The 19,191-nt window shown below is 46.5% G+C and overlaps 1 protein-coding gene and 1 long non-coding RNA gene across 2 annotated transcripts; both read right to left on the reverse strand.

The window, feature by feature from the left end:
- Window positions 1-126: 126 nt before the first annotated feature.
- LOC135084774 (CLIP-associating protein-like) lies at window positions 127-10,913 on the reverse strand. Its single transcript, XM_063979513.1, has 6 exons — window positions 10,902-10,913; window positions 8,994-9,131; window positions 7,713-7,897; window positions 5,949-6,065; window positions 5,259-5,377; window positions 127-215 (listed from the first exon to the last, which is right to left on the reverse strand). The coding sequence occupies exons 1-6, from the start codon at window positions 10,911-10,913 to the stop codon at window positions 127-129; spliced, it is 660 nt and encodes a 219-aa protein (XP_063835583.1).
- A 765-nt stretch (window positions 10,914-11,678) lies between these two features.
- LOC135084966 (uncharacterized) lies at window positions 11,679-13,680 on the reverse strand. The gene is made up of 3 exons (XR_010259982.1): window positions 13,618-13,680; window positions 12,989-13,124; window positions 11,679-11,780 (listed from the first exon to the last, which is right to left on the reverse strand). It is a non-coding gene; the product is annotated as an uncharacterized LOC135084966 (long non-coding RNA).
- Window positions 13,681-19,191: the final 5,511 nt, after the last annotated feature.

A 19,191-nucleotide genomic window follows, 5' to 3' on the forward strand; every position in this document is an offset into this window, starting at 1 on the left:
TCTCCTGTCACGCCACCTGTCTCCTGTTATGCTACCTCTCTCCCATCACGCCACCTGTCTCTCTTGTTACGCCACCTGTCTCCCGTCACGCCACCCTCTCTTCTGTCACGCCACATGTCTCTATTGTCACTCCACCTCTCTCCTGTCACGCCACTTGTCTCTCCTGTCACGCCACTTGTTTCTCCTGTCACGCCACCTTGTTCCTGTCGCACCACCTGTCTCCTGTCACGCCACCTGTCTCCTGTCACGCCACCTGTCACTGTCACATGTCTCACCGGAACGGGGTTGCAGTCATAAAGGCACGCGAGCGCGCGTCTTGCGGCCGCTCTGACGTCACCGGCGCGCGGGTCGCTCGCCAGTAACGACACTTTGACCAGGGCGCGGCCCGCTACGCCTGTCGCGCCACCTGTCTCTCTGTCACAGCTGTCACGCCACCTGTCTCTTATCACAGCTGTCACGCCACCTGTCTCCTATAACAGCTGTCACGCCACCTGTCTCTTATCACAGCTGTCACGCCACCTGTCTCCCGTCACGCCACCTGTCTCTTATAACAGCTGTCACGCCACCTGTCTCTTATCACAGCTGTCACGCCACCTGTCTCTTATCACAGCTGTCACGCCACCTGTCTCCCGTCACGCCACCTGTCTCTTATAACAGCTGTCACGCCACCTGTCTCTTATAACAGCTGTCACGCCACCTGTCTCTTATCACAGCTGTCACGCCACCTGTCTCTTATCACAGCTGTCACGCCACCTGTCTCTCCCGTCACAGCTGTCGCGCCACCTGTCTCTCCTGTCACAGCTGTCACGCCATCTGTCACCTGTCACGCCACTTGTCTCTCTTATCACAGCTGTCACGCCACCTGTCTCCCGTCACGCCACCTGTCTCTTATAACAGCTGTCACGCCACCTGTCTCCCGTCACGCCACCTGTCTCTTATCACAGCTGTCACGCCACCTGTCTCTTATCACAGTTGTCACGCCACCTGTCTCTTATAACAGCTGTCACGCCACCTGTCTCTTATCACAGCTGTCACGCCATCTGTCACCTGTCACGCCACTTGTCTCTCTTATCACAGCTGTCACGCCACCTGTCTCCCGTCACGCCACCTGTCTCTTATCACAGCTGTCACACCACCTGTCTCTTATCACAGCTGTCACGCCATCTGTCACCTGTCACGCCACTTGTCTCTCTTATAACAGCTGTCACGCCACCTGTCTCCCGTCACGCCACCTGTCTCTTATCACAGCTGTCACGCCATCTGTCACCTGTCACGCCACTTGTCTCTCTTATCACAGCTGTCACGCCACCTGTCTCCCGTCACGCCACCTGTCTCTTATAACAGCTGTCACGCCACCTGTCTCCCGTCACGCCACCTGTCTCTTATCACAGCTGTCACGCCACCTGTCTCTTGTCACAGCTGTCACGCCACCTGTCTCTTATCACAGCTGTCACGCCACCTGTCTCTTGTCTCAGCTGTCACGCCACCTGTCTCTTATCACAGCTGTCACGCAACCTGTCTCTTATCACAGCTGTCATGCCACCTGTCTCTTATCACAGCTGTCACGCCACCTGTCTCTTGTCTCAGCTGTCACGCCACCTGTCTCTTATCACAGCTGTCACGCCACCTGTCTCTTATCACAGCTGTCACGCCACCTGTCTCTTATCACAGCTGTCACGCCACCTGTCTCTTGTCTCAGCTGTCACGCCACCTGTCTCTTATCACAGCTGTCACGCCACCTGTCTCTTGTCTCAGCTGTCACGCCACCTGTCTCTTATCACAGCTGTCACGCCACCTGTCTCTTGTCTCAGCTGTCACGCCACCTGTCTCTTATCACAGCTGTCACGCCACCTCTCTCTTATCACAGCTGTCACGCCACCTGTCTCTTGTCTCAGCTGTCACGCCACCTGTCTCTTATCACAGCTGTCACGCCACCTGTCTCTTGTCTCAGCTGTCACGCCACCTGTCTCTTATCACAGCTGTCACGCCACCTGTCTCTTGTCTCAGCTGTCACGCCACCTGTCTCTTATCACAGCTGTCACGCCACCTGTCTCTTATCACAGTTGTCACGCCACCTGTCTCTTATCACAGCTGTCACGCCACCTGTCTCTTATCACAGCTGTCACGCCACCTGTCTCTTATCACAGCTGTCACGCCACCTGTCTCTTATCACAGTTGTCACGCCACCTGTCTCTTATCACAGCTGTCACGCCACCTGTCTCTTATCACAGCTGTCACGCCACCTGTCTCTTATCACAGCTGTCACGCCACCTGTCTCTTATCACAGTTGTCACGCCACCTGTCTCTTATAACAGCTGTCACGCCACCTGTCTCCCGTCACGCCACCTGTCTCTTATCACAGCTGTCACACCACCTGTCTCTTATCACAGCTGTCACGCCATCTGTCACCGGTCACGCCACTTGTCTCTCTTATCACAGCTGTCACGCCACCTGTCTCCCGTCACGCCACCTGTCTCTTATAACAGCTGTCACGCCACCTGTCTCCCGTCACGCCACCTGTCTCTTATCACAGCTGTCACGCCACCTGTCTCTAATCACAGCTGTCACGCCACCTGTCTCTTGTCACAGCTGTCACGCCACCTGTCTCTTATCACAGCTGTCACGCCACCTGTCTCTTGTCTCAGCTGTCACGCCACCTGTCTCTTATCACAGCTGTCACGCAACCTGTCTCTTATCACAGCTGTCATGCCACCTGTCTCTTATCACAGCTGTCACGCCACCTGTCTCTTATCACAGCTGTCACGCCACCTGTCTCTTATCACAGCTGTCACGCCACCTGTCGCTTATCACAGCTGTCACGCCACCTATCTCTTATCACAGCTGTCACGCCACCTGTCTCTTATCACAGCTGTCACGCCACCTGTCTCTTGTCTCAGCTGTCTCGCCACCTGTCTCTTGTCTCAGCTGTCTCGCCACCTGTCTCTTGTCTCAGCTGTCACGCCACCTGTCTCTTATCACAGCTGTCACGCCACCTGTCTCTTGTCTCAGCTGTCACGCCACCTGTCTCTTATCACAGCTGTCACGCCACCTGTCTCTTGTCTCAGCTGTCACGCCACCTGTCTCTTATCACAGCTGTCACGCCACCTGTCTCTTGTCTCAGCTGTCACGCCACCTGTCTCTTATCACAGCTGTCACGCCACCTGTCTCTTATCACAGCTGTCACGCCACCTGTCTCTTGTCTCAGCTGTCACGCCACCTGTCTCTTATCACAGCTGTCACGCCACCTGTCTCTTATCACAGTTGTCACGCCACCTGTCTCTTATCACAGCTGTCACGCCACCTGTCTCTTATCACAGCTGTCACGCCACCTGTCTCTTATCACAGCTGTCACGCCACCTGTCTCTTATCACAGTTGTCACGCCACCTGTCTCTTATCACAGCTGTCACGCCACCTGTCTCTTATCACAGCTGTCACGCCACCTGTCTCTTATCACAGCTGTCACGCCACCTGTCTCTTATCACAGTTGTCACGCCACCTGTCTCTTATAACAGCTGTCACGCCACCTGTCTCCCGTCACGCCACCTGTCTCTTATCACAGCTGTCACACCACCTGTCTCTTATCACAGCTGTCACGCCACCTGTCTCTTATCACAGCTGTCACGCCACCTGTCTCCCGTCACGCCACCTGTCACTGTCACATGTCTTACCGGCACGGGGTTGCAGTCATAAAGGCACGCGAGCGCGCGTCTTGCGGCCGCTCTGACGTCACCGGCGCGCGGGTCGCTCGCCAGTAAGGACACTTTGACCAGGGCGCGGCCCGCTACGCCTGTCGCGCCACCTGTCTCTCCTGTCACAGCTGTCACGCCATCTGTCTCCTGTCAAGCCACTTGTCTCTCCTGTCACACTCCCTGTCTCTTCCGTCACGCCACCTGTCTCCACATATCTCCTGTCACGCCACTTGTCTCCTCGCCTCCACGCCTCCTGTCTCTCCTGTCACGCCACCTCTCTCCCGTCACACCACCTGTCTCTCCTGTCACACCACCTGTATCTCCTGTCACGCCACCTGTCTCCCGTCGCGCCACCTGTCACTGTCACATGTCTCACCGGCACGGGGTTGCAGTCATAAAGGCACGCGAGTGCGCGTCTTGCAGCCGCTCTGACGTCACCGGCTCGCGGGTCGCTGGCTAGCAAGGACACTTTGACCAGGGCGCGTCCTGCCACGCCTGTCGCCCCACCTGTGGACAAAACATGATTATAATGATGATTAATGAAGTTCTCGAACGTAAGGCAGCCAAAAGACGCAGGCCAAGTAATAACCGTTGCAAGGGATTTGGAACGAGCATAGATCAATAGAATAGAATAGACTAAAATATTGTTTATTTGGCACAATACACAATACCAGATATAGGCACAATACAAGATAAAACATACATAAAAGAACAAAAAAGAAACCTTATCCCAATTAAAATAAAATAGATACGACAGCGATCAGACAACCTTAGATAGACTGTCTTGAACGAGGGCTGACTCCAGATGAAACGAGAAAAGGCACAGAGAGATGTATTGAGTTATTGAATAAATAACATGTGGGATCGTCTCTGCGGTATAGTGCCACCACCTTAAAACCCAGAGGTATCGTATTCGATTCCTAGTGGGGGTAAACAATATGTAGTGTTTTTGGAGTTAAATATTTTTATGTTAGGAGAATGTTCATCTACTATATAAAAATAAGTCGGGTTTTCCTTCCTGACGCTATAACTCCAGAACGCACGAACCGATTTCCACGGTTTTGCATTCGTTGGAAAGGTCTCGGGCTCCGTTAGGTTTATAGCAAAAAAAGTTCAGGAAAATTTAACAAACGAAATTCCAGGTGGGCGAAGCCGCGGGCGGAAAGCTAGTATGTCATATGTATGTTCGTATGTTCATACAACATACAATTTGTACAAAACATTTAAATATACTTTTCACAAAAAATATTCCCAAAATTCAATATTAATATCATGCTAAAGGTGGATTCGACCAAACAAGAGTAAATATTAAATAAATAAATAATAAATAAATAAATAAATCTTTGGACAATTTCACACAGCGCCAGCTAGCCCCAAAGTAAGCAACTCAATGCTTGTGTTATATATATTAGTCTTGAGTAAATCGTCAGTTATTCGACATTTTGAAAGTTTGGTCGAATCGGGCCTAAAACGGTAATAACAAGGCTTTGGAAACATGTTACAGATATGATAGACTACATTTTGAACCTAGCTTCCTTGTTTCAGAGTAGATATTCGATAAAACTTACCATGCAACGCCACCGCTAAGCTATTGGGCGTGCAGTAATCGTGCGCCAAATCCGCCAGGAATCGAAGCGCGGCCACCTTGGTTTTAGTGGTCGGGGCCGTCGCACCATCTGCTAGGAACCTGGAGAAATGTGGTAGTTTAGGAGTTTGCTTCTTGAATATGGTACTATACAGAGTGTCCCAAAAATAGTGTTAAGCCAAAACCCAGAGGTATAGTCTGGTCGCCGAGCACGTAGAATTTCGTCCAAAATTCGAACAAAATTCTACGTGCTCGGAGACCGGACTTTAGTCGAATCACCTCTATGTATGTTCAGCAATTTTTTTATTGTTTACGAATTAGGATTTTTAAAAAAGATGTTATAAGGAGAACAGAAATTATACCTGAAAAAGCAAGATACAAAAAAAGCTTTGAAGTTTTTCTTCAATCCTTATGGGACCGCATTGCTACAGGAATTAAAGGAATAGTTTTTACATTATTGTAATAAAATACACATGACGTCAAACGTCTCTTTCCCAAAATCTAAATTTTGGTTCAAAACATTATGCGTTTTCATATAATCTGTATAGAATAATAGCGTTTTGAAAGCTGATAAAAAGTATGTCATTGACTCTGGACATGTAAAGTACTTTATTTTTTTACACTTTCTTATAAGTCACACAAAACCCATTTTTGCAAAATACTGAAGATTCACCTGAATATATTGTGTAGCTGTAATTCAGCCGGGAAGCACTCGTGTATGACGTCCAATGTCTTCATGATCTTGCTTTGGACTGAGCCCAAAATGTCCGTGCCGAGTTTCATGAGCAATCTGTTGACAAAATAATCCTTACTAATATTATAAACGTGAAAGTAACTCTGTCTATCTGTGTCGCTTTTACGCCTAAACCACTGAACCGACCGATTTTTATGAAAGGCTTATAGTTTGAGTCCCGGGAAAGGACATACGATAGTTTTTATCCCGATTTTGGAAACAGCGAGCGCGCGTTAAAGTTTATCTGTGAGTCTGTGACAGACAAAATTTTACGCGGACGAAGCCGCGGGCGGAATGCTAGTTATTATACACGGTTTTGGACAAACGGAAACAGCGAAGTAGTGGGGTCATTTGGTTGTGAATTGGTTTTTAATGTTGGTAATTCTTAAATTTTTCAATGAAATTCATTAAAAAAAACCGTGGAGAATTGTCAAACTTTTTGGGTTTGGTACATAGCATATTATGATCCCACCACTTTGCTCCGTTTCCGTTTGTCAAACCATGCGCCGAATACCCTGTATAATAATAATAACTACAGGGTAAAAAACTTCATCACCGCGATTCAGGACACCACTATACTTTGAGCCCAAAAAGCTCAACCATTCTATACAAGCGTAGGGTCTTTCTATACTGGTCATACCTGAACACCAGCTGGTATAGTCAGTCTTTAAGCTGCTGCCAATGTACTGTAATCTAGGTAGGTGGATAGAAGTACATCTTTTATATTAGGACCAGGCCAGCGTGTCTGACAAAATCTACCTTAATGTCTATGGGTTCCGTGAAAAAGTTGGCGATTTCTGCGTAAATCCAGATCAGAGAACATTCTAGTTTAGAAGATTCCATAGAATCACCAAGTTACGATTGACTATTGATCACCTACATGGTTAAATTTGGAATTCTTCAGGCCTATACAGGGTGGAAACGATAAGTGATCTCACTCGATTATTTCTAAACTACACAAGATATCGAAAAACTGGTTACTCATCCTGAAAGTGCTTCACGAGCTCTTTCTAACGGTATCAATAAATAGTTACAGAATTAACTGGATCTATCCGAAAATTCAATGTTTTCAGCCTCCATACTAAATGTATGCCAGCCACACAATATTAAGTGTTATTTTTTTTTACTAAATAATAAACATTTAAAATGAACTCGTAAATTGCATTCTTATTTAAAATTATTCATGGAAAACATTGATTGTAGGCTTTACTTGCTATAATATTATCAAGACATGAGTGCCATGACTGTGGCAGTATGGATGTATGAAAGTTGGAAACATTGAATTTTCGGATAGATCCAGTTTATTTTGTAACTTATTATTGTTACTTGTTGTTTGTTGAGCTCGTGAAGCACTTTCAGGATCAGTAATCAGTTTTTGGATATCGTGTATAGTTTTTAATATTAAGAGGTTTTACTAAATGTATGGAAGCTGGAAACATTGAATTTTCGGATAGATCCAGTTTATTTTGTAACCTATTATTGGTACCGTTGGATAGATCTTGTGAAGTACTTTCAGGATCAGTAACCAGTTTATCGATATCTTGTATAGTTTAGAAATAATCGAGTGAGATCACTTATCGTTTCCACCCTGTATGTAGTCAGGGTAAAAAACTTTGTCACCGCGATTCAGGTCACCACTGTAACTGGAGCTCTTTCTAAAGAGCCGCTCTATACAAACGGAGGGTCTTGTTAAACTGGACATACCTGAACACCAGCTGGTATAGCCAGTCTTTAAGCTGCTGCCAATGTACCAGCAGCAATTCGCACACAGCATCCAGTAGTAGTGAGAACACTTTCGTGTGCGCGTCCACGAACATTTTGTTGAGGAGTTCTGTGAGTCGCTTCAACTGCTCGTCGGTTAGGAGGCGACCGCTGTTTAGGTAGTTGGCCTGTGGAAAAAAAATGTTGATATAGTTTGGGGGAGAAAGCAAGAGTTAAAATGGGACTTGGGGAATGAAGTATCATTGAACGTATGTAGACAATTCAATAATTGTCAAATACAATTATTTGATAGGACCAACCCTAATCTTATCGCGAGTGTCGTAAGAGGCGAATGTGGGACCAATTTAAGTATGTTTATATCCGTTGTCTGGTACCCATAGTACAAGCTTTGCTTAGTTTGGGACTAGAAGCGTAGTGTAAAAACCAAGTACATGAAAAAAAAAATTGCGAACATCAGGCCTCCACAACCTGGTCGGGACGGCTATACGCATGCGGAGATGATCCAGCAGCGTGGTCGGGTCGGTTATACACAGATGGGTCGCTTCAGCGGCATGGTCGGGTCGGCTATACGCAGACGGGTCGCTCCAGCAGCGTGGTCGGGTCGGCTAAACGCAGACGGGTCGCTCCACCAGCGTGGTCGGGTCGGCTATACGCAGACGGGTCGCTCCAGCAGCGTGGTCGGGTCGGCTAAACGCAGACGGGTCGCTCCAGCAGCGTGGTCGGGTCGGCTAAACGCAGACGGGTCGCTCCACCAGCGTGGTCGGGTCGGCTATACGCAGACGGGTCGCTCCAGCAGCGTGGTCGGGTCGGCTAAACGCAGACGGGTCGCTCCAGCAGCGTGGTCGGGTCGGCTAAACGCAGACGGGTCGCTCCACCAGCGTGGTCGGGTCGGCTATACGCAGACGGGTCGCTCCACCAGCGTGGTCGGGTCGGCTATACGCAGACGGGTCGCTCCAGCAGCGTGGTCGGGTCGGCTAAACGCAGACGGGTCGCTCCAGCAGCGTGGTCGGGTCGGCAATACGCATACGGGTCGCTCCACCAGCGTGGTCGGGTCGGCAATACGCAGACGAGTCGCTCCACCTATGTGATCGGATCGCCTACGCTGTGTTGTAGAGGTGGCATGACACTTATCAAGTGTGTGAGGCCATCCCTTCTCTCGGTCTAGTGCGTAAATTCCATTTTCCTGGACGTGCTCCTGCAATGGAGACTAAATGACCTGATGATGATATGCTGTGTTGGAAAAAGAGGTGTTATGACACTTACCAAGTGTGTGAGGCCATCCTTCCTCTCGGTCCAGTGCGTGCAGGCACAAAGTTCTATAATGTCATCCGGCGGGGGCGGCGGCGGCGGAGAGCCGCACTCCCAACCGAGTCGGCTAGCTGAGCCGGACCATGACACGCTCTAATAAACAGAAAATAAAGGTTTTACTATGGGACATCATATAAATACAAAGATATCTTTTTTGCATATGTTTTCTGCCCTCCGGGGCCATTGAAACGGAGCCCTCCTATGGTATCATATAACAAGAATTTTGTTTCCAAGGGGTCACTTAAAATTAGGGATTGCTGGTGAAAACGGACATTATTGTTCTAAAATTGGACATTCATCCACGGCTCGTACAAACGTAAAACCAAGGCGGAGCGGGCGGATCGAAGAAGTGTTTTGAATGACTAATCAGATTTTTATAATTCAGGAAACCAGGAAAGGACAATGTTCATTTCTGGCCTGGCGTGGACAAGCTGCTAATGAAAATATGAATTTGCCAAAAATTTTTAATTAATTTTTAAAGTATTCACTTAGTGTAACTTAGTATCAATTTGCCTTTATAAAAATCCAATTTAAATAGTACTTTATGTGATAATTACAACTTCCTGTCTTTAACACTCAATTCAGTGTTGCCAAAATGAATCTTATCGGTAAGAATCGATTCATATCGATTGGTTTTCGACTATGACAATTAGTATTTTTTTAAACACGTATTCATTAAAATGACATTTATAAAACCTTTTTAATATTCCAATAACACTACCAAAAATATTTGAATAACTAAATGAAACCTTATTTCACACACACCTTATTTTGAGTCATCAAAAAATACAATCGATTTTTATATCGATTATTTTTATTCATCACCACATTATTAGCATGGCAACACTGAAAATATTGTCACAGCTGTTATCTGTCATTCGCTTTGTTTTGTATTTTTCATCGTGAGTGTTGTTTAGTTCTCAAAACCAAGTCTTTGCCAAAATAAAAGCAGAAGAGTGTTGTATAAGTTTCCCTTTTGACGACTTTATTTTTTTGACCATGGTCCTCGATGCTTCCCTTCCCGATGACCCTGGCATACTCTCGAACTACGAATCTCACTCAACCAATGAATGACCAATGGCTCACTTTCGGACATCGATTCGAACCTTGCCTAAACGCCGTCACCACGGCTTACGTATGGACTCCGACCCGAGCCCCAATGTTAACCCCAGGCCGATTTTGGATAATGCAACCAGCAATTCCTCAATCTCATGAGGAACCTATGATATTGTATCAATTGTATAGCTGACATGATGCAGAGGAGGCGACATAGCCTAGAGCTTATTAAGTTCAGTTGGTTATAATGTCAGTGGATGACTCCTCAGCTGGTAAGTTATTGAATGAGCGTGTGGACTTGTTGAATACCTTTTACAATGTATTTGATCAACTACCTTTACCGTAGATTACCATAGTCCTAATAAAACTTTTTTTTTAGATTGATAACAGCAGTGTATGTTGTCACTCATGTTGGACCGTGTCCACGGTGTGGCTTTGCACCAATCAAGGACAAATAATATTTCAAATGAAGAAGCAACCACTAGCACTGGTCACAGTTAACGTGGATTATCTTTGTTACAAATACGTTCCATAGACTGCATATTAACACGGAAAGAGAATCACATATTCGAAAATAATGTAATAATGGAACAGATTTCACCTCGTCAAGTAAGTTTTTTTTATAATTATTTTCATTATATTTTATTAGAGACATTGGCTTGATATATTTGAACAAAGTGTATATTTTTTTCTATACAAATACTTCTAACTGATAGATAAAAATTGACATCACATCTCAATATCTTAAAGAATGAATTTTGAATGATACCATAATTAATTTCTTTGTTTCAGCTGCGGGGATCTGACCAAATATGTCATCCCTGATGGCAGTGAGCTGATCGAGCTGCTACATATGCTGTGGAGCCCCAACATACACATGATGGGACGAGAATTCATTTGCCCTTATATTGGCCGAATAACAGTAGGTGGCTGTGCTCATGTTATGACAATTTAGTGGTTTTTGAGCTGGGCAAGGTATCAGGAACATGTATTTCCACCTGCCTAGTTCCTAGACAATATTTTATTGACCCATGAGTCAGATTAAAATAATAATAATAAAAAAATGGTGTTTTATTTTGCTTCTAACCTTTCTAGTCTTAAGCCAAAAAAAATTTTTTTTAGGACTTGGATACAAAATGATATTTATATTCTGTTTCTTACTGGTATAGACTATTTAATAAATAACAAATTACATGCTGTAATGTCTGTCCACCTCAGGCCAAAGGTCCCATACTAAGTGGGCATAACCCTTTAATTGGTTATTCAAAACAATTCTCTGCTCCGCCTTGGTGGGAAACGGGCCTTAAAGGTATAGGAGTAGCACGAGAGGGCGTTTTTGTGACGGGACTATTCCCACTTCTCGTTCCGACCGCTGCAACTCCTGTGTAGCCAGGATCTACAGCTTGACCGCCATAAAAACCCAATCAATGAAGGTCAAGTATGTCTTTCGTTTTTATGACGGTCAAACGTCAGCAAGACTTCAGATCTCCTTCAGATTTGTATGATCTTCTGATGTGTCATGTCAATGTCACCCCTCCCGTGCCGCTCTCATACCCCAGCCTATTATTTGTAACTCACATCATGCCTCCTGTAGGAGTCCAGACTCCTCTCAGAGCAGACGCTGGAGGCCTCCGAGTCGTCGTCCCTGCCGCGGCCGCCGTCGCACGCCGAACTGTCTTCGGGGCTCTGCGGATTGTCAAAACATTAAGTTTTTTACAACCAACAGTACTTACTTCACAATTGAAACTTTTTTCTAATTAAATCAGATTTTTATTGTGACTAACTGCCTAGCTGAACTTCGTACCACCTATGTTTATCAGAAATAATGTAGGATTTTAATGGTAAAAAACATTTTTCAATTTGATCCAGTAGTTTTGGAGCCTATTTAATAGAAACAAACCTTTCCTCGTTATAATATTAGTGTAGATACCCAGGTAAAGTAGTTGTTAAGTAAATATGGTGTGATCAATTTTGGGAAAAAAATGACATAAAGCAATGCCTTAATAATTAAAATTACAGCTTTACAGGATGTCCTGAAATAGACACGCCACACTGAACAGTGAACACTGAAGATTTTGTGACGTCGCCTCTATAGATTACTTACCCTCAGCGTTCCCTTTGCATCCCTCTTCTGTCAACCGCCTCGCGTCTGCATAATTATAGCCGACCCGACCATACTGCTGGAGCGACTCATCTGCGTATAGCCGACACGACCACGCTGCCGGAGCGACCGTCCTATGTGACAACTTACCCTCAGCGTTCCCTCCGCATCCCTAGTCTGCCGCAGCAGTCGCAGCGTGGCATTAACTGCCTCGCGTCTGTATATAGCCGACCCGACCACGCTGCCGGAGCTACCGTCCTATGTGACGACTTACCCTCAGCGTTCCCTCCGCGTCCCTCGTCTGTCACAGCAGCCGCAGCGTGGCATCGACCGCTTCGCGTCTGCATATAACCGACCCAACCACGCTGCTGGAGCGACCGTCATTTGTGACGTCGCCTCTATAGATGACTTACCCTCAGCGCTCCCTCCGCGTCTCTCGTCTTGGAGCGACCCATCTGCGTATAGTCGACCCAGCCACGATGCTGGAGTGACCATCAGCGTATAGCCGACCCGACCACTGGAGCGACCGTCCCGTGTGACGACTTACCCTCAGCGATCCCTCCACGTCCCTAGTTTATCACAGCAGCCGCAGCGTGGCATCGACTCACTCGCGTGTAAGTATAGTCGACCCGACCACGCTATTGGACCGACCCGTCTGCGTTTAGCCGACCCGACCAAGCTGCTGGAGCGACCCGTCTGCTTATAGCCGACCCGACCAAGCTGCTGGACCGACCGTCACTGGAGCGACCCGTCTACGTATGGCTGACCCGACTAAGCTCTATAGATGACTTACCCTCAGCGTTCCCTCTGCATCCCTAGTTTGTCGCAGCAGCCGCAGCGTGGCGGTGGGCGCGCGGGAGGGCGCGGTCCTCTCGACCGACTCGCGTCTGCGGATGGCCGACCCGACCACGCTGCTGGACCGACCCGTTCTGTAGAAAATATTGTTATTAGACATCGTACACTACAATCCACCTACAAGGTAGATGGATGACTTGCTGTAAGGAGCTGGATACAGCCTGTTATCAATCAGTCCATCTTGGAATCATTGAAGACCTATGTTTAGCAGTGGATGTCCTTTAGCAAAAATCATCATTAGATAATAATCGTACTGTGATTGCTTTGTGATCAGGAAGCGGCGGTTGCAGGTTTACATCCTAGATGTATTAGCGCTCATCAGTTATCACTTATCACGTAAGATTTGGCCACCAAATAGCGGGTCAAACTGGTGAGCGCACAATTCAGTGATATCAATGACTTTAAAGCATAGTTCTAAAACAAAAAAACACTTTCACTAACCATTACAAAGAAAGAACTTATAATTAAAGGGTTCTGATTGGTAGAACTTAATATTTAGAGCAATTACAGACTGGGATTGATTCCAGTTGTGTGTGCTGTTCTATAATAAAGACCGTATGAACTGACCTGGTAGGACTGGTCTCCCTAGATCCCGCCAGAGACCGGGGAATCCCCGAGGGGCGTCTGCGCCCACTGGCCAAAGTCATAGGGCCGCTGAGACCTGTAGGCCTAAGATGCGCGTCGTGATAACTTTTATCGACGTCAAAATGTATGGAAAAACGATAAAATGGCGTGATAACCGCTTATCGCGGCGCGCATCTTAGGCCTGGACGTGGCTGTGAAGTGTCTCTCTACCTATCTGATCTCTAACCTGGTAGGACTAGTCTCCCTAGATCCTGCTAGAAACCAGGGAATTTCCAAGGGCCGTCTGTGCGCGCTGGTTAGACATAAACCCGTTGGAGCCCAGACGTGGCTGTGGTGTCTTTCTATCTATCAGCAGCTCTCACCTCGTAGGATCCCTGGGACCTGGACGTGGCTATAAAGTCTCTATATCTATCTGCTCTCTCTAGGACTAGTCTCCCCAGAAACCAGGGAATCCTCGAGGGCCGGTGGCGCGCCCTAGCTAAAGTCACTAAGTGGGACCTAGACGTGGCTGTGAAGTGTCTCTCTATCTATCTGCTCTCTTACCTGGTAGGACTGGTCTCCCTGGAACCCGCTAGAGACCGGGGAATCCCCGAGGGCCGTCTGTGCGCACTGGTTAGACATAAACCCGTTGGAGCCCAGACGTGGCTGTGAAGTGTCTCTCTATCTATCAGCAGCTCTCACCTCGTAGGATCCCTGGGACCTGGACGTGGCTGTAAAGTCTCTCTATCTATCTGCTCTCTCTAGGACTAGTCTCCCCAGAAACCAGGGAATCCTCGAGGGCCGGTGGCGCGCCTTAGCTAAAGTCACTAAGTGGGACCTAGACGTAGCTGTGAAGTGTCTCTCTATCTATCAGCAGCTCTCACCTCGTAGGATCCCTGGGACCTGGACGTGGCTATAAAGTCTCTCTATCTATCTGCTCTCTTACCTGGTAGGACTGGTCTCCCTAGATCCCGCCAGAGACCGGGGAATCCCCGAGGGCCGGTGGCGCGCCTTAGCTAAAGTCACCAAGTGGGACCTAGTGCGCGTTAGTTAGACATAAACCCGTTAGAGCCCAGACATGGCTGTGGAGTGTCTTTCTATCTATCAGCAGCTCTCACCTCGTAGGATCCCTGGGACCTGGACGTGGCTGTAAAGTCTCTCTAGCTATCTGCTCTCTTACCTGGTAGGACTGGTCTCCCTAGAACCCGCCAGAGACCGGGGAATCCCCGAGGGCCGTCTGCGCGCGCTGGCCAGAGACATGGGGCCGCTGCTTCGGGACGAAGGCGATGATGACCTGGACGTAGCTGGTGATTGGAAAGAACATAGGTTAGTATTTATGTTTGCTTAATTTTAGAAAATTCAGGGGTCTAGACAAATTAATATCCGTGTGTTTAAATTGAAATCGCTTCACGGAGCGAAGTAAATACACACAGAAACGCCGGTGCGTTACTATTTCGTAATCACAACTGTCATTGTTTGTTACAGCCTCCCTAGACAAGTTGCACTTTTTGATCGAATCGAAAATCGAATCCGTCAAAACTCCATACAAAAAAGGCCTTTCGACCATTTTTCGACTGGTTTGCGATTTTATTGTGCACTTTGTCTAGATCCACAGGTCGCGAGGCCTAAGCTGAGATTTGCATTTGTGTGTGCGCACACCGCATTTGAGTGGTGTAGGTGTGACAGCTAATATTACCGCTTTCTATCAATGGGTCTGAGGCACAAATCCGCCGAGCATCTGTCACACTTAGCAGCGTGATATGTTTAATTCTTCGTATTTTGTTTCTGTGTAAAAATTTTCTATCCAAACATTTTGAGATTTTTTTAAGTTTTTTGTCTGACTACTTTTAATGATCACTCATACAAATGTAGAGCTAGCTTACGCCTCGCGAACTGTACTCTCCGTTACTTTACATTTTTTTTTACTTTTCTTCTTCTTGAGGTTGTCTTTCGAACTTTTATTGACTGCTCTTAACTGAAAATAATGAAAGACACTCACGTTGCGACTGGGACACGGTGGGCCGGGATCTAGAGCGTCCCACGACTCTCTCCGGACTGGGAGGGACACCGCTAGCCGTCCCGCTCACTGGGGATGTCTGTGAGACTGGGACACGCCTCGTAGATTAGTATAGGTTGCACTAGACACTCACGTTGCGACTGGGACACGGTGGGTCGGGATCTAGAGCGTCCCACGACTCTCCGGACTGGGAGGGACACCGCTAGCCGTCCCGCTCACTGGGGATGTCTGTGAGACTGGGACACGCCTCGTAGATTAGTATAGGTTGCACTAGACACTCACGTTGCGACTGGGACACGGTGGGCCGGGATCTAGAGCGTCCCACGACTCTCTCCGGACTGGGAGGGACACCGCTAGCCGTCCCGCTCACTGGGGATGTCTGTGAGACTGGGACACGCCTCGTAGATTAGTATAGGTTGCACTGGACACTCACGTTGCGACTGGGACACGGTGGGTCGGGATCTAGAGCGTCCCACGACTCTCCGGACTGGGAGGGACACCGCTAGCCGTCCCGCTCACTGGGGATGTCTGTGAGACTGGGACACGCCTCGTAGATTAGTATAGGTTGCACTAGACACTCACGTTGCGACTGGGACACGGTGGGCCGGGATCTAGAGCGTCCCACGACTCTCTCCGGACTGGGAGGGACACCGCTAGCCGTCCCGCTCACTGGGGATGTCTGTGAGACTGGGACACGCCTCGTAGATTAGTATAGGTTGCACTAGACACTCACGTTGCGACTGGGACACGGTGGGTCGGGATCTAGAGCGTCCCACGACTCTCCGGACTGGGAGGGACACCGCTAGCCGTCCCGCTCACTGGGGATGTCTGTGAGACTGGGACACGCCTCGTAGATTAGTATAGGTTGCACTAGACACTCACGTTGCGACTGGGACACGGTGGGTCGGGATCTAGAGCGTCCCACGACTCTCCGGACTGGGAGGGACACCGCTAGCCGTCCCGCTCACTGGGGATGTCTGTGAGACTGGGACACGCCTCGTAGATTAGTATAGGTTGCACTAGACACTCACGTTGCGACTGGGACACGGTGGGCCGGGATCTAGAGCGTCCCACGACTCTCTCCGGACTGGGAGGGACACCGCTAGCCGTCCCGCTTACTGGGGATCTCTTCGCGCGCGCTGTGTGAGACAAATATTTGTTATTTGATAGCACACTAATGACACAGTCAGCCACACTGTTATCTATCCATTTCCGTTTTTTCTCTCGCTCTCATCAAATGGCGATTTTATGCGATAGAACGAGACGACATGACAGGCAATGGATAGTTAACACTGTTGGCGATGGTACAACAGCGTCAAATAGTTATCAAAGTGGACAAAAAGTTGATAACACAACCCTATATCAATAGACGTGTTGACACCACCAATCAATTGACGTACTTTTTGAAACTGTCAAAACGAAACTCTCCCATAGACTTTGTATGGCACAAGCAAGTGACGTCACTATTTTGTCAACTCGATTAAACTACTTTTTTCAATTACAATGCGACCAATAATCGCAATTTACAGGTAATTTAAAATTAATTAAGTTTTTAAGACCAGAATGAAGGGTCTTTATAAAAAGTTGTCATTTCGAATTATTGGGGAATGGTGTCAAATTGTCTATTGTAACAAAGACGTGTAGCGAACTTATTGGCTACTTTGGGTATCATGAACTATTTGACGCTGACTGTACTGCAAAATGACGAATTTTCGCTATGGATTTTAGACAGTTGTCCCACTGCCGGCCAGTAAGCAACAAATAAATTATTTTAACGCAAAAGAAACGTCACGCACGCCATGTTGTCAAGTCAAACGTCAATTCTGTTAGCTTTATCGCCAGCGCCATACAAACGAGTGTTCGAGTAAATATTAGTATTATAAAATAGAGTGGTTTGTTTCTTTAATAAAGATAAAATAAATAAATAAAAATACTACTGGTTCCTATCTCGGCAAGCATAGCTAATATTTTATTTGACAGCTTTCGTCGTTGAGATTAGCTAATAGTCATGTTTCCTGGGTAAAAAAGCAAGAGTTTGAATTAGTCCGTCAGTTAACTTATCAAAAAATACTTGACAGGTATTCTTCACTTTTACAAACTATTGAAAATTGGTAAAGCGTGCCAAAGTTTAAAAGAAGAGGCCCGTGATGTCATGTCATGTCGTTATTTATTTATTTTCTTGTTTGATTGACAAATAATAAAATGTGTCCAATATTTTTTGATAATATTATTGACAGATTAAAAGTTTTTTTAATGAAACTAGCCTATTGAGTACAATCAGCGATAAGCTATTAATACAAATAGGGTGATTGCTATAGTAATTGGCCTATACATAGTTATTGGCATATTGGACTGTTAATAAGTAAGAGACAAAAATATTTACTACATTTCTCAGAAAAAATATAAAATTTGTCTCTTTTCCTCTCTTAATAACTTCCATTAGGCTTGTTTCTTTTCATTTTAGGCAAGTTGGCCAATAACTATGTATTGGCTAATTACTATAGCGATCACCCTACCTATCTCTTTTATTGACACGGGACCTCCATCTATTGTTTTTTGAGGGAGAAAATATTTGATTTCGTCGCTTACTTGACGGAGTTAGAACAAGTGCTTTGACGTCACTGACCTCTACACACTGGACTGGCTGCTGTTATAATATTTTTGTGCCTATTTGATTATCGCCATTTGGCGCTGTAGGCCATGCTGTAGGCAGATAGTGTGATAGTGTCCATGGAACTAAAATTTGTGATTTTCTTTCCCGCTTACTTCTATGGTTATTCCATACAACGTCAAAATTAGTTCTCGGGACACTCGTAGTGGCGCTTCAAATCGGCACACAAAATTAGCTGTCATTTGTATGAGACAGCCTGTCCAGTGGTGAGTAGAGGTCAGTGTTTGACGTTTATATTGTACTAAATACAGTAATTTGAGATTTTTTTTGTACCTACTAAGGTATACTGAGGACTGTACGAATATTAAAGCGAATTTAAACAAATGAAGCCTCTAATTACTAGAGTCTGTCGTTAGAAAGCAGAGAGTGACTGAAGACGAGGATTTCGATGGTAACAGATCGTTTCATCCACCAATTTTTGGTCTCAGTCGCGCGGGGTGCGGGGAGTGTGGTCCGAGCAAGCCGTAAGGCATTACTGTAGTGTGCGTGTGCACTCATGGAGCATTTAGCGTGTACCGATAACACTCAGACATTCGCGGAAGAATGGTGGGGCGCGTCTTCGTGGATGAAACGATCTATGACGCATAGCGATCACTCTGAGCTTTCTTTCAGGCTCCTATCTACATAGATACCTTGTTGTGCCATTTCCCCCTCTTCGGTAAGGCGTAAAATACAATATTTACATAAATTATATACTTCGACATTATTTATTCGTAACTACATCTATCTTCTGTTCAATTGCTCATTCTTGGCGCTGAAAATTCACAAACATTACTTTTTAATCATTATAATATTTGAATAATTAACTAAATAAATATAATATGATTTAATTAAAAAGACCAGTATTCCAAAAAGATGCTCGAAATTCGGCTCAAACTCAAGTAATGCA

This window comes from Ostrinia nubilalis, chromosome 27, assembly GCF_963855985.1.
Source record: "Ostrinia nubilalis chromosome 27, ilOstNubi1.1, whole genome shotgun sequence".
Classification (NCBI taxonomy): domain Eukaryota; kingdom Metazoa; phylum Arthropoda; class Insecta; order Lepidoptera; family Crambidae; genus Ostrinia; species Ostrinia nubilalis.